The sequence below is a fragment of the Podarcis erhardii genome, assembly GCF_964252035.2.
Source record: "Podarcis erhardii genome assembly, chromosome: 3".
Lineage (NCBI taxonomy): Eukaryota > Metazoa > Chordata > Lepidosauria > Squamata > Lacertidae > Podarcis > Podarcis erhardii.
In genome coordinates this window covers 120,677,136-120,693,554 of record NC_138507.1, presented here as the reverse complement: position 1 = coordinate 120,693,554, position 16,419 = coordinate 120,677,136, and the positions used below count along the sequence as shown (strand labels likewise).

At 50.2% G+C, this 16,419-nt stretch overlaps 1 protein-coding gene across 1 annotated transcript in view; it reads right to left on the bottom strand.

The window, feature by feature from the left end:
* Positions 1-15,991, bottom strand: part of ADCY3 (adenylate cyclase 3) — a 108,628-nt gene extending 92,637 nt beyond the window's left edge. The window contains exons 1-2 of the mRNA XM_081854554.1: positions 15,606-15,991; positions 13,929-14,800 (exon numbers count right to left, since the gene is read on the bottom strand). Of these exons, the coding sequence (XP_081710680.1) occupies positions 13,929-14,618 (690 nt within the window). The 5' untranslated portion in view covers positions 14,619-14,800; positions 15,606-15,991. The remainder of the gene's footprint in view (positions 1-13,928; positions 14,801-15,605) is intronic.
* Between the last annotated feature and the right edge of the window lie 428 nt (positions 15,992-16,419).

The window sequence follows — 16,419 nt, the reverse complement described above, 5'->3', positions numbered from 1 at the left end:
CCAAACCCAATCCCCAGTACCTATCCTTATGTAGCCAAAACCACCCAGACAAACGAGGGCAGTATTAGCAGGCTTGGAAGGAGTTTTGGGTTTGAAGAAGTAATTTTGAAAGGGGATATCTAAAGGTAAAGGGATGTGGGTGGTGCTGTGGTCTAAACCACGGAGCCTAGGGCTTGCTGATCAGAACGATGGCAGTTCGAATCCCCGTGACAGGGTGAGCTCCTGTTGCTCGGTCCCAGCTCCTGCCAACCAAGCAGTTCAAAAGCACACCAGTGCAAGTAGATAAATAGGTACCACTCCGGCAGGAAGATAAACAGTGTTACCAGACTTTTAGAAGACATCTGAAGGCAGCCCTGTTTAGGGAAGCTTTTAATGTTTAATAGATTACAGTGGTACCTCGGGTTAAGTACTTAATTCGTTCCGGAGGTCCGTACTTAACCTGAAACTGTTCTTAACCTGAAGCACCACTTTAGCTAATGGGGCCTCCTGCTGCCGCCGCGCTGCCAGAGCCCGATTTCTGTTCTTATCCTGAAGCAAAGTTCTTAACCTGAAGCACTGTTTCTAGGTTAGCGGAGTGTGTAACCTGAAGCGTATGTAACCTGAAGCGTATGTAACCCGAGGTACCACTGTATGTATTTTAATATTCTGTTGAAAGCTGCCCAGAGTGGCTGGAGAAACCCAGCCAGATGGGCGGGGTATAAATAAATAAATAAATATATTATTATTATTATTATTATTATTATTATTATTATTATTATTATTCCATGCGCTGCTCTGGTTTCGCCAGAAGCGGCTTAGTCATGCCGGCCACATGACCCAGAAAAACTGTGGATAAACGCTGGCTCCCTCGGCCAGTAAAGCGAGATGACCGCCGCAACCCCAGAGTCGTTCGCAACTGGACTTAACAGTCAGGGGTCCTTTACCCTTTTTTTATCTAAAGGAAAGAAACCCCAAAACAGCCCAGTGTGGACTAAGCAGAACACTGAGTGTCTGTTGGGGGCAAGGACCAGAAAATGGACGTTGGGAGGTATGGGATAGAGAAAGCAATAGCAATGGACGGCAGATATAGCTCGATTGGTAGAGCACCAGACTTTTAATATCAGGGTCAGGAGTTTGAGCCCCACATTGGGCGAAAGATTCCTGCATTGCAGGGGGTTGGACTAGATGACCCTCGCAGTCCCTTCCCATTGTTGCAGGAAACTCCCCCCCCCCCAATCATTCAGTTTGTACAAACACGACACACACACTCACACGCAACATTTCTGTTATAAATTCATAGTAAATCAACCGTAAATCGGATTTACACCGGTCCACTTTTATTTTACTCCATGAAGGAAGGACTATCAAAGGGGGATGGTTTGATACAGGACGGTCACAATCCCTTAACTGGACCAGCACATACACAGGAGCCCTACCCAGTTGGCATGACAACCTTGATGGTCCCAGACAGAAGACCATCAAGATCACAAAGGACTTGCATATGGGAGTGGATTCAACATGGACTGGAACAAAGGACAATGATCAGATCTTCCCTCTGGGGGCAGGCAACTGCCACCTCCCTTTGTCCTTGGAAAATACTCATGGGGAGGAGGAAAGGAGGGACCAGCCAGGTGACAAGATACTCAGGTTACCACCACAACTCCTCCCTCAACCCCTCCTTTTTGTGATGTGTCAATGATGTAGTCATGATGTAGTTGTGATGTAGTTCTAGGGGTGTAGTTTGGGGGATTAGTAACTAATAAAAGTTGGGGTCTTCTTTTGTTCTGGGCTTCCATTTTGTTTCACCTGGTGGCAGGTGGGAGTCCTGTCGCGACAGTCTTCAATAAAGACCAAGCCTACTGGCTGCTGTTTTGCTCTGGTATTCCTGGCTGGTGTCCTTGTCTTTTTGTCCAAGGGAGCCCTCGGATTTCTCCGTTAACACCATTCTAGGATTGTATGATCCACGCATGACAGTATTCTGTTGCAAGTCCCTGCTTGTGCTTTCTGTGTTTCTCCACTCAGAAAAGGCTGTGGATTGTCCTTGCGATCTGCAAGCGCAAAGTCCTCAGGTTCAACAGCAGCGGATCACGCTCACAAACCACCTCCTTCTCCCCCCCCACTGCTGATTTTTCGGATGTACCCCCCCTATGAGCAAGGTGCATGTCCAAAAACTGGCTTAACCGCAACAGGAAACGTTCTGGGGCAGAAAGTCCAAGGACTTCCATCGCCCCGGCCAAGTGTGTGTTATTCTCCTGCAGGCTCGTGGCTCAGGAGGTGGTTGCTCCCCGCGGAGACGGACGCCCAGGGCTTTACTTGCCTGCGTTAAACACAAGCAATTAGCTCTAAAGAGGGCAAGGGAGGCAGAGAGGCTGAAAACACGCAAACAAACTCCCAACGTCGCCCCACTGGGGCGGCCGGCCTCCGAGTGTGTGTGTGTTTGTGTGCAGTTATTGTGACAGAAAATTTGTGTACACACAACTCGCTCCTATAAATAGCACAGGACCAGCCTAGCGAGGCAAACTCTGGCTCCGAGGAGCTCCGGGTCTGAAAGCAGGGAACAGCAGCAGTTCCACGCTGAGTTGCACCCTGGGGTTTTTCGTAAAAAGGAGTTTGTTTAGACACTTAAGAGGCGCCCATTGTACCGGGCCATTGGCCCCTCTAGTCCAACATACAGTGATACCTCGGGTTACATACGCTTCAGGTTACATACGCTTCAGGTTACAGACTCCGCTAACCCAGGAAAGGTACCTCGGGTTAGGAACTTTGCTTCAGGATGAGAACAGAAATTGTGCTCTGGCGGCACAGCAGCAGCAGGAGGCCCCATTAGCTAAAGTGGTGCTTCAGGTTAAGAACAGTTTCAGGTTAAGTACAGACCTCTGGAACGAATTAAGTACCTAACCTGAGGTACCACTGTACTGCAGAATCCTACTGGATGCCTGTGGGAAACCGCGAAGGCCGGAACAGAGTGCCAGAGTGCTTCCCCCCCCTGAAGTATCCAGCAATAGGAATAGAATAGAATAGAATTTTATTATTACGGTCACAGACCTGTTCCGGGTCACTTACAACATCAGGAAAATCATCAAACACAACAGGAATACATTGAATTGCAATTGGGTATAACAGAGACAATTCAGATATAGCAGCAGTTAAAAAATATATTAAATCTTGATCACCAAAATATAACCTAAAATTATCATTTAAAACCTTAATCATTTTGGTAGCACAGCTTGTTCCCCGAGTTTTACGGCAGTCACACAGAATTTGGCCACCCTTCGCGTGATCTCTAGATCCTTGTCCTCTACCAGGAGTTTTAGACATTGAAGTTCGGACCCAATTGGAGATTTTTGTGTAACAGGAGTTGTAAATACCGAGTGTATATCCCCGTAGAAACAGCAGCGTAACAAGACATGAGAGACAGTTTCTACCTCCATCAAGCCACAGGGGCAGACTCGTTCCACGCACGGTTTACCCTCGAATCTGCCCTGCAGTATGGCAGATGGCAGCACGTTGAATCTAGCAAGGGTAAATGACTGTCCCAGCAATAGGTATTCCGCATTGCTGCCTCCATTCTGCAGATGCTGAGCTCTGCATCCTGGCTGGTCAACATCGAGAGCTCTTTCCGCCTCCGTGAATTTGTCCCTCCCTCTTTTAAAGCCATCCAAGTAGGTGGCAGGGAAACTGTGGCAGGGAGTTCCACAGTTCCACAGTCCTTTCTTTTACCTGTCCCAAATCTCCCACGGTTCAGCTTCGTTGGATGAATCCTGGTGCTCTGAGAGAGGGAGAAAAACTTTTCTCCATCCACAGTCAGTTAAAGGAAGTGGGCTCTGTTTCGCCAGGAGATTAGAAGACCAAAGCGGGGCCTTTTCAGGACTTTTCAAAGACTTAGGGCTCATCCACACACACCCTCCATTTGCCCTACTGCTTTCACCGGGGAAACTCGCAGTTGAGCGCTGAACTGGAAGAAATGAGAATCGGGTTTTCTTTTGATTTCCAATGAAGCTGAAAGTTGAAAGGTTTAGGGTGGATAAAACACAAGAGTAGGCCCTTTCTGCTATGGCTCCCCGTTTGCAGAATGCTATCCCCAAGGAGGTTCAGCTGGTGCCTTCATCATCATCATCATCATCATCATTATTACTACTACTACTACAAAGCACAAACAATTGTCTCTCTTCCCTTCTTATTAACCTATTGCATTCCTATCCCACTACAGTGGTACCTCAGGTTACATATGCTTCAAGTTACAGACTCCGCTAACCCAGAAATAGTACCTCGGGTTAAGAACTTTGCTTCAGGATGAGAACAGAAATCGTGCTCCACCGGCGCAGCAGCAGCAGGAGGCCCCATTAGCTAAAGCGGTGCTTCAGGTTAAGAACAGTTTCAGGTTAAGTACGGAGCTCCGGAACGAATTAAGTACTTAACCCGAGGTACCACTGTACTTTTTTCAAGGTTGCTTATGAGATTCTCCCCCCTCCCTCATTTAATCCCCCCCAAACAACCCTGTGAGGTTGGTTCGGCTGAGAGGCAGCCACTGGCACCCAAGCTCCCCCAGTGACCGTTATGTCAAGTGGGGATTTGAACCCAGGTCCTAGTCCGACACTCTAACCGCTACACCACCCTGCCTTCCCTCCAGAGACAGCATCTCTGAAACAGATGTTGGCTGTCTCCAGATTCATGAGACCCTTCAGGATGTGGCTCGCCAGCCGCAGTGGCGTAGCGTGGGCTGTCAGCACCCGGGGCAAGGCAAGTAATTTGCGCCCCCTAGCCCGTGGATTTGCGCCCCCTAACCCTAACCCCCAGATGTTGCGCCCGGTGCGGCCGGCCCCCCCTGCACCCCCCACGCTACACCACTGGCCAGCCGTGTTCTGCAGCCAGGCTACACCGTTTCAAAAGGCCGGCTTTTCCAAATACGAAGCACACATACACAAAAGCGCGCATACGAAGCCCTGGAGACGGAACAGGAGCACATGCTTCCTCCTTCACGAAAGGCCCAGAAATAGCGACATGATAAACACACACTCCATCCTTTCTGAATGACACACTCAGACCCAGGGGCAGAGGAAGGGGGGTGCAGGCTGCCCCGGGTGCCACCACTGAGGGGGGTGACAAAATGCCAGGCGGCACTCACCGCGAGGCCTGCAGCACACCTGAGCCACGTGTGTCTCCTGGGACACGCAGGCTGGACGCTGCCCAAATGGTCCACCCACTGCCTCCCTCCCCAGCTGTAGGGCGAATGAATGGGAGGAGGCAGGCAGACTCCGGAAGCCCCGCCCCTATGGGTGGCTTGCCCCGTCCTCGCCCCACCCCTATGGGCAGCTTGCCCCGCCCTCGCCTTGCCCCACCCCTATGGGTGGCTCACCCCACCCTCACCTCGCTCCGCCCCTATGGGTGGCTTGCTCCGCCCTCGGCTTGCCCTGCCCCTATGGGTGCTTGCTCCACCCTCACCTCGCTCCGCCCCTATGGGTGGCTTATTCCACCCTCGCCTCACCCCGCCTCTATAGGTGCCTTGCTCCGCCCCTGGACACACCACCCCAGGAGACTGAGCAGCCTCCTCCGCCGCTGCTCAGACCTCCAAAGCTACCATTCACAGCTATGCTTGGCAGGTGGCACTGTGGGTTAAACCACAGAGCCTAGGACTTGTTGATCAGAAGGTTGGCGGTTTGAATCCCCGCGATGGGGTGAGCTCCCGTTGCTCGGTCCCTTCTCCTGCCAACCAAGCAGTTCGAAAGCACGTCAAAGTGCAAGTAGATAAATAGGTACCACTCCGGTGGGAAGGTAAACAGCGTTTCTGTGCGCTGCTCTGGTTTGCCAGAAGCAGCTTAGTCATGCTGGCCACATGACCCAGAAGCTGTACGGCGGCTCCCTCGGCCAATAAAGCAAGATGAGCGCCGCAACCCCAGACTCGGTCACGACTGGACCTAATAAAACGATGTCACATAGAGGAGGGAGAAAGGTTGTTTTCTGCTGCTCCAGAGAAGCGGACACGGAGCAATGGCTCCAAACTACAAGAAAGAAGATTCCACCTAAACATTAGGAAGAACTTCCTGACAGTAAGAGCTGTTCCACAGTGGAATTTGCTGCCAAGGAGTGTGGTGGAGTCTCCTTCTTTGGAGGTCTTTAAGCAGAGGTTTGACAACCATATGTCAGGAGTGCTCTGATGGTGTTTCCTGCTTGGCAGGGGGTTGGACTCGATGGCCCTTGTGGTCTCTTCCAACTCCTATGATTCTGCCTTGGTCGCGCTGGTTGATGATCTCCGGCGGGCTAGGGACAAAGGTGAGAGTTGTTTCCTAGTTCTGCTGGATCTCCCAGCGGCGTTTGATACCATCGACCATAACATCCTTCTGGACCGTCTAGAGGGACTGGGAGCTGGGGGCACTGTTATACAGTGGTTCCGCTCCTTCCTCCTGGGCCGTGTCCAGAAAGTGGTGGTGGGGGATGAGTGTTCAGACCCCTGGGCCCTCACTTGTGGGGTGCCTCAGGGTTCCGTCCTCTCCCCCATGCTTTATAACGTCTATATGAAGCCGCTGGGAGAGATCATCAGGGGGTTTGGACTGAGGTGTCCATCAATATGCAGATGATACCCAGCTCTACCTCTCTTTCAAATCAGAACCAGTGAAGGTGGTGAAGGTCCTGTGTGAGTGTCTGGAGGCAGTTGGAGGATGGATGGCGGCTAATGGATTGAGGTTGAATCCTGACAAGACAGAAGTACTGTTTTTGGGGGACAGGGGGCGGGCTGGTGTGGAGGACTCCCTGGTCCTGAATAGGGTAACTGTGCTCCTGAAGGACCAGGTGCGCAGCCTGGGAGTCATTTTGGACTCACAGCTGTCCATGGAGGCGCAGGTCAATTCTGTATCCAGGGCAGCTGTTTACCAACTCCACCTGGTACGCAGGCTGAGACCCTACCTGCCCGCGGACTGTCTCGCCAGAGTGGTGCATGCTCTAGTTATCTCCCACTTGGACTAATGCAATGCACTCTACATGGGGCTCTCCTTGAAGGTGACCCAGAAACTACAACTAATCCAGAATGCGGCAGCTAGACTGGTGACTGGGAGCAGCCACCGAGACCACATAACACCGGTCTTGAAAGACCTACATTGGCTCCCAGTACGTTTCCGAGCACAATTCAAAGTGCTGGTGTTGACCTTTAAAGCCCTAAACGGCCTCGGCCCAGTATACCTGAAGGAGCGTCTCCACCCCCATCGTTCTGCCCGGACGCTGAGGTCCAGCACCAAGAGCCTTCTGGCGGTTCCGTCACTGCGAGAAGCAAAGCTACAGGGAACCAGGCAGAGGGCCTTCTCGGTGGTGGCACCCGCCCTGTGGAACGCCCTCCCAGCAGATGTCAAAGAGATAAACAACTATCTGACGTTTAGAAGACATCTGAAGGCAGCCCTGTTTAGGGAAGCTTTTAATGTGCGACATTTTAATGTATTTTTAATCTTTGTTGGAAGTCGCCCAGAGTGGCTGGGGAAACCCAGCCAGATGGGCGGGGTACAAATATATTATTATTATTATTATTATTATTATTATTATTATTATTATTATTATTATTATTATTATTTAAGGTGTTCAGGGGTCTTGCATGTCTCGCCTACAGGCCTTTGGCACTCTGGTCCCCGAGCCACCCAGACTAGGCTTTGTAAGTCAGGTCACTGGCCGGTCACTGTGGGAAAACAGGGTGAGACTTTGCTATGATGCAGCAGGGCTCTTTTTAGGCACATCTGGCGGGAGAAATCCCCCACTGCAGGGGGGGGGAGCTATATTTATGAGAGATGTCATCCTTGACCTCTGAAGAGGCTTGTCTGACAGACACCTCGAGTTCACTTTCCCAGTGGCTTGTGGTGAAATCCATAGAGCTCTTAATGGCCTCATTTGTTTGTGACTGCAATTAGTTACTCTGGAAGGCACTCTCTTAAAAAAAAAAAAAAATGTATTTATTTGCTTTCTTCAATGGGTCCAAATCCTTTATTCCCATCCATTGGAAAGAAGCTTTAAATCAACACAAGATAAACGCACAAAAGTGTTAACACGTGAACTTTGCCCTTGCTTTACGTCTTGAAAGCAAATGTTCACAATGGCATTTAACTTGGGGGATTGCAAGCTAATCTTTATTTCATGCCAACAGTGGCATGGTTTGCACATCATGCTAAGTCAAAACCACGCATTCGCCTTCTTCCTCTTTGGTTTTCTTACTGCTACCCTGAGTCAAGCCATGGTTTGGCTTAGCATCCCAATCCAGGCTCAAGCCACAAACCACTGGAAAAACTTGGGTTGCAGCTCATATTTTGTCTGGCAAGAGCTAAACTGTGAGCTTGCGTTCAGACGATGCACTAAGCCGTGGGTAGGCAAACTAAGGCCCGGGGACCAGATCTGGCCCAATCACGTTCTAAATCCGGCCTGCGGATGGCCCGAGAATCAGCGTGTTTTTACATACTGTAATAATAATAGTAATAAATTTTTATTTATACCCCGCCCTTCCCGGTTCAGAAAAAGGGGCTCAGGGCGGCTAACAACAAATTTAAAACACTTAATTGATGCAACAAAAAACAGCATAAAATACAATATAAAACGTGAATGACAATAAATTCAGAATTTAAAAATCAATTTAGTGGGATAATCCATCCAATAAACGTTAGATGATCACCAGGGCTAGCTGGCTAAATTAGTCCTATTTGGGCCAGCGAGGAGACCAGTAGCCACAACTTTTTGAATGCCCTGCTGCCTAAGACAATATCTCTGCTGATAGAAAATGAGCACATCAGGGACAGACACACACACACACACACACACGCAACTCTGTTGGTTTTCTATTTGCTGGAAGTTTCAGCGTAAGGAAGCGTTTGGAAAAAAAAAATAAATTCTCCAATTACAGGCTGAAGTGGCACAACTCCTTGCAAACCGCTCGGTTTTCTATTGTACCCAATTCTCCTGACAATTATCATAGCTTCTTAGCAAGGGCAAGGATAAATGAGCTAATTCTGCGGATGGAAAGATAGAAAAGGTGGTAGGTCTTTTGCAGCATAGCCCTACGTCTGTTGACTTGGATATGAGCCTCCTTTATGTTCAACAATGGTTACTCTCCGGTAGCGATGAGAAAAACCTGCCCATTCTGGCTTCGCTCAATTTCTTATTTTCCCCATCTTAAGTTCTCCACATTTGCACATCGGCCTGCAAACTGTTTCCTGAAAGGTCCTTGTGAAAATTCACCTGCATCTTAGCACAAACGTCTCCCAATATGTACACATTTGTATACAGTTTTGCCTTACATGCACATTCTTGCAAAGCAATCTTCACAAACATAATGCATTTGTAGGTTGTTTTCACGTAAAGATACATATTTATGCCTGTCTCGGTTATTGCATTATTTCGGAAAGTGTGAATCGAGTAGGGTTGCCTTTAAATCAGGGGTCAGCAAACTTTTTCAGCAGGGGGCCGGTCCACCGTCCCTCAGACCTTGTGGGGGGCCGGGCTATATTGGGGGAGGGCATGAACAAATTCCTATGCCCTACAAATAACCCAGAGATGCATTTTAAATAAAAGGAAGCATTCTAGTCATGTAAAAACACGCTGATTCCCGGACCGTCTGCCGGCCGGATTGAGAAGGCGATTGGGCCGGATTCGGCCCCCGGGACTTAGTTTGCCCACCCATGCTTTAAATGCAGATTAATTTGCCTCACGCCCCTACTCTCAGGTAAGTGAAGAGGCTTGCAGCCTTACTACCCATAGCAGAGAATTTGCAGGCCCAGTCACTCAAGAACCCCTGCCTCACCTTTTGACTCTACTTTGAAGGAAAGCCCAGTGAAAATATTTATTTCCCAAGGATTGTGCGAGTACAACATGCTTGTGGCCCTTCCGATTCATACCTCCACCTGCCTCCCAGTGCCTTCGTCAGCTTTTTCTGTGCATAAAGGATCTCTTTCATTTGGGGCTGGTATTAAAACGTTCTTTTATATTTCAGTTATAAGCTCATCTCCAACTGCCCCAAGTTGGATATATCCCACAGTCCTCAACAGTCGGCTTTCCTCCTTTCTTCTTTCTATTTGCTATGAGCAAATTTAGCTTTAACATAGAAAGTCTAAGCCTCATCCACGGAACAGCCCTTGCGTTTCTCCTGCTTTATTTGATTTCATTAGCCCAAAAAAATGCAGGTTTAGGAAAAGCATGGAAATTCATCCTGCCTAGTCAAAGATCTAGGCAAGGTTTTTCCCAAGCCAGAACTCCAGGTGTGTGGTCTAAATGTGGTTTGATCTCAGACGAGGAAGGTGGAGAGGAGGTTAGTGGATTTCATCTTGTTATCATCTTATTTTTTACTTAAAAATATGAAGCTGCCTCTTCAAGAGCCGGATCACTAGCCCATCTACACCTGCGTCCACACCACCTTTTGTCAATATTTTGGACTACAACTCCCATAAGCCCCCAGCCAGCAAGGCTACTGGTCAAGGATGTTGGGGGTTGTAGTTCAACAACAAGTGGATGGGAAAAGCTAAACTGGCCTCTTTCATTACTGGATGGTAAGACTTCATTTTAAACATCGGTAATGACCAACTGCGGGACGTGGGTGGCGCTGTGGGTTAAACCATTAAGCCTCTTGGGCTTGCTGATCAGAAGGTCGGCGGTTCGAATCCCCGCGAAGGGGTGAGCTCAGTTGCTCGGTCCCTGCTCCTGCCAACCTAGCAGTTCGAAAGCACGTCAAAGTGCAAGTAGATAAATAGATACCGCTCCAGCGGGAAGGTAAACGGTGTTTCCGTGCACTGCTTTGGTTGGCCAGAAGCGGCTTAGTCTTGCTGGCCACATGACCCGGAAGCTGTACGCCAGCTCCCTTGGCCAATAAAGTGAGATGAGCGCCGCAACCCCAGAGTCGTCCGCGACTGGACCTAATGGTCAGGGGTCCCTTTGCCTTTACCTTTAATGACCAACTGCAACAACCACTTCCATTTTCATCACTGGACATATGGAAAATAAAGTCTTTTGAGTTCCATGCCTTTTCAACTTCTGACCATCTTTTCCTTTCGATACAACTTCAAAAAAAAATGTGATTCATATTGTATATACCTGATATAATTTTTCCTGCTGGTTACTTTATGCCTCCACCCTGATCCCATCTGGTTTGACTGTTCTTTACTGTTTGGTCATTAACTTGTTCTTGGAACTGCTTTGTATCACTTTCATAAAAATCCCAATAAAAATATATTTTTTAAAAAATCCAGAAGGCACCGCGTTGTCTAAACCAAGCATCTTTCCCCTGCTTCCCAACGCAGACAACTGGACTAGCATAGTGGACTCCCTTTGCAAGAGTTATTCCTCAAGGGGAAATCTCAGCTGCTCCCCTAAAGGAGGAAGCCATCCCTGAATTATATGCAATCTCCTGGGATAAAGAGCAGAGCATACTGTTTATACTGTTTACAGACCTTGTGCTGCTTTCCAGTGCATCATTCTGTGCCCAAAATATCTGAAACAGTGGACTTTTAGAAGACATCTGAAGGCAGCCCTGTTTAGGGAAGCTTTTAGTATTTGATGAATTATTGTATTTTAATACTTTTCTGGATGCTGCCCAGAGTGGCCTGGGAAACCCAGCCAGATGGGTGGGGTAGAAATAATTTTTTTTTACTATTATTATTATTATTATTATTATTATTATTACACCCAGGGGTTTCGCAAAGGCCCTTCATCTTTCACCAATTGAATCGTGGAGTTCACATAAATTATGCCCACCAATATTTATTTATTTGTTTCAAACATTTAGATCTCACCTTTCTTAAAAAGTTCAAGGCGGACCTGTAGAAACTGCCTGCTTCCCTATGGACCTAATATTTGCTGGGATGCCATGAGGGCCAGATTTAGGTTTGATGAATCCCTAAGCTCCTGAAGGCAATGGGGCCCTTTATATGTCCAGCTCTCCTTTGTCAACAACAAATTGTCGCTGTTTTTTTGTGTTGAATATATGCTATACGGTCATTTATGGACCTAATAGGTATCTCAAGCCATTTGCACATAACAAAATATGCATTATATCAAAGTAATTGTTGAAAAGTCCATGCAGAATGTAGGCACCCTATATATAGAAAGGAGCAAACCAGTGATATTTTAGGGAGCAGGCTAGCAGGTGGGGCCCATGATTTACATAATAGGAGCCTACACAACACAAAACACTGTTGCTGTATCTAGGTTTTATTTTATTTGTTTTTTATCTTATATTTTGGAAATGTACATCCAGGTTTTTCCCCTTTAATTTTTTTGGGGGGCCCCAAGAGACTCGGGTCCTACGCTAGAGCTTGTTTAGCTTATACGTAAATCCGGCACTGGAAGCCGTATGCAAACGCACACGTGTTAATTTCTCAGCAACCAAATCACAGGGGAGGTCTGAGGGTGGGGGGCGCTTTAAGTCATTAGAGCAGGTGCGAGGGGGGCCATTACGAAAAAGGGGAGATAATTAGGGACACACAAAGCTCTGTGCCTCCAACACGACTGAACCGCCATGCAGTCATGGGGACTAGAAAGCCAGCGCGAAGTTTAGTTTATTAAGTGGCAGTAGAGAGGTTTTTAGGAATGGAAAACTCTGCTTCTTGGGAATCCAAAACCTGCACAGTTCACAACTACATTAAGCCAGGAATGCCACACAGGCGAGGAAGTAAAAGTCTTAAGAACCCCGAATATAGGTAGAATTCCTGTAATATCCATCCTTGCGGATAAAAAAAAACAAACACTACGGTATCTCCTCCGTTAACGTGCCTGAGCAGAAAGAGAAGCAAAGGGCGAGGGCATCCACCGCCCTGCTGAAACATGCAGGTTGGATCAAACTACGTCATATTCATAGCAAATCCACTCAAATCGAGGGACTTGGGTTAGTCATGCCCATTCAATTCAACTGGCCTCCAAACGGATACAGCTCTCCAGCCTGCAAAGCCCTTCCCTGCCTGCGCAAGTTCAATCACGCACCGCCCCAAAAAACCTTTCCCTTTTGCTTAGCATTCCACGACAATCAGAGAATCGCAGAGTTGAAAGGGACCCCCAAAGGTCATCTAGACCAACCCCCGCCGCCGCAATGCAGGAATCCGAGCAGACTGCTTCGGAAGACGGGGGGGGGGGGCTCACAGGTTCTGTACTCAATTACAGAACACACCTGGGTCATTCATTTCCCCCAATTCGGACCGAAGCTGATGGCAGTGTGTGTGTAGGTGCAATGCATCATAATTCAGTATTTCATTAGAAACAACAGGAGAGAGAAGGATGGGCTTTGGAGAATGCCATGTGCGCAACCATTTCCCAAGCCAGCAGTGGAAGCACACTCAAAGCAGAGCAAACAGGAGTGGGCATACAGTGTCGGTTACAGAGGGGGCTTTAAGCAGAGGCCGACTGGCCACCAATAAAGTAATCTTTATTAAACTACAACTAATCCAGAATGCGGCAGCTAGACTGGTGACTGGGAGCGGCCGCCGAGACCACATAACACCGGTCTTGAAAGACCTACATTGGCTCCCAGTACGTTTCCGAGCACAATTCAAAGTGTTCGTGCTGACCTTTAAAGCCCTAAACGGCCTTGGTCCAGTATCCCTGAAGGAGCGTCTCCACCCCCATTGTCCAGCCTGGACACTGAGGTCCAGTGCTGAGGGCCTTCTGGCGGTTCCCTCACTGCGAGAAGCCAAGTTACAGGGAACCAGGCAGAGGGCCTTCTCGGTGGTGGCACCCACCCTCCCATCAGATGTTAAGGAATAAACAACTACCTGACATTCAGAGAAAACATCTGAAGGCAGCCCTGTTCAGGGAAGTTCTTAATGTGTGACATTTTAATGTATTTTTAATCTTTGTTGGAAGCCGCCCAGAGCGGCTGGGGAAACACAGCCAGATGGGCGGGGTACAAATAATAAAATTATTATTAATTATTATTATTATTATCGGGCATGGGGGTTGATTGGATGGCCTCTGGGTTGCCTCCCCCGCAAACGCTGGCTCCTTACCTGCCACAGCAAATACCCTCCCAGGATGGATTCTTGACTCAGCTTCAGTTGCTGCTGCTGTGCTATGGTGACCCCCAGCACCAGGGTGTGGATGGCGCAGGAGACGGCCGAGATGAGGACGATGGGCGTGAGGCGCAGAGGGAGGGTGAGGAAGAAGGAGAAGACGAAGAAGGCCTGCCAGCCCACCGTGTCGCTGGCCTCGTGGTAGCGGGCGTAGTTCAGGCCCAGGTAGCAGAATATCTGGGCAGCTATGAGGATCCACAGGATGTAGGGCATGAATTTGCGGGTGACGCGGTCCGGGAGGAGCTGGTACCTGCATAGGACGAAGAGGAGGATCTGGGCGGCCAGGCCCACCGAGGCCGCCAGGGTGGTGGGCAGCTTCTCGGCGGTGTAGACCACCGTGCACATGACGACAACGTAGCAGTCGAAGAGGGCGGCAAAGACCACCAAGACCAGTAGGGTCTCGTGGCGCTGCCTACGGAAGTAAGTCTGGTAGAGGTTCTCCAGGGATTCCGGGGCGAACGTCAGGCGCATGAATCGTGGCAGGCAGAGGCAAGAGCCAGAGTTCCTCACCGTCACCTCGTGGGTGCGGCCGACCCCATGCTCGGGGTCCGACGGCAAGCTGACCGAGTAATCAGCCGAGTACTCCGCAGAGTACTCAGGCTCGGAGAAGGCCCTGTTCCGAGGCATCTCGCTCGCTGTCGCTGAACGTCAATCTGCGAAGAGGATCTGCTGAAAAAGTTACCTCAGCAGTGGTCCAGCTCCCATTAAAAGCAGGACACGGGCGCGGAAGCTTCCGGAGCAATTATTCAGCGCCTCCTTCCAAGACCAGTGTGAAGCGATGTCTCTCAAAGCCCAGCGTGCGCAGACCCCTGGCAGAAAGAGAGAGGGAGGGGGAAATGTGTTGGTCACCCAAAACGCTCATGGCCTCCATTGTAATGCCACCCTCCGGCCTAGTGCAGCAGACCCCCCCCCCCAAGCAAGCAGAAGATTGCCACAAACCGGCTGCACCCAAAAGCACGCTTCTCTCTGCTTTCATCCGAACCCCACCCAAACGAATGTTTTTGTGCTGAGAGAATTCACATGCGGGAAGGTGGGGAAATAGCTGGCCAAGCGCCAGAGGAACTTTCATCGAAAACGGTTCAAGAAGCAGATGAGTCGAGGGGCTGTTCCTGCAAAGTCTGAAGAACTGCAGACCACCGCCTCAAACACAGAAGGGAGACAGGAAAGATGCTGGCAAATCATTCCGCTGGCAAATCGATCCCTATTGGCTCGGCTTTGGCAAAATTATTCGGCAGATGTTCAACATCTCCCGCCCTTCCACTGCCCCTCCAGGCAGCGAAGGTTTCAGCATCCAGATGTGGTCAGAAAAGGCAAGCAGGACTAGTGGTCAACAAGTTGGTCCCCAGGGGAGCACACTCCCTTCCGTAAGAGCCAAGGGGCCTTTGGACCCCCCAATAAAATACTTGAGGGGGCCTGGCCTCCCCAAATATGATGGGCATAGCCATTCAAATGGTGTGTGCGATCAATTAAGCAGGGTGGGGCCTACTTGGGGCCCCCAATATTTGATTCAAGTTGGCACCCCTGCACCCTTCCCCACCCTGCTGTCTCCCTCGGTTTCCCCACCCACCGACCCCCAGCGTCCCTCGCCCACAAAAGCCCCTTCTCCCTCCTTACCATCTTCCCCAAGGGCGTGTCTCCAAGCCGGTGTGGGTCAAGTCTTGGGCTCAGGCCCCGTCAAAAGGACCCGGAGGGCTGGCACAGCCGGCCAGCTCTTTCCCACGGAGAGAGGGAGCGGCGGGGATGCGCGCAGGCTCCATTCAAGCTTCCTCGGGCATCTCTTCCCCGTCTGCCAGCTGGAAGAAATGGGGCGCCAGCGACGGAGCTGGCATCCAGCAGAAGGGAAACCGACGCCGCCACCTCTTTCCGGACTCCCAAACTAAAGGAGCATCTTTCCCAAAGAGCCACGTTTCCTTTCCCAGCAGAACAGCCCGGCTCGGTTCCTTCAGGCTCCCTTGCTCATCGCGTCCCTCGCCCTCCGTCCCTCCCCGCCCGGTTCTGCCTCGCTGGCGTCTCGGAGCCCGGCTCCCCTGCCTCTCTCCCCGGCCTGGGGGGGGGGGGTCTTCCCGTCGCCTGCAAGACCCGCGGAGCGCCTGGATCGGGCGGCTGCGCCAGGCGCGCGTCGCAGGCGGAGGAGAAATGCGCGGATGGATGGAAAGGGAAGGAGGGAGCAGAAATCTCCTCCCCAGCGCAACGCCAAAAGTGTGTGTGCGCCAGGCAAAAAAAAATAATAATCAAGAGGAGGGAGAAGGAGGAGCAAAGCGAGGCCTCCGTGCGGGTGATGGCAGAGGGTGGAGAGAAGGCAAAAGGAACGCAAACAAGTGCAAGGGGGAAGCCGGAGGCGCACGTGTGGGTGCGTGCGCCCGGGCGCAGCGGCAACTGATGGAAGGCGATTTCTCCCGCAAAAAAAGGCAGAGGCAGCAGCGCCCAG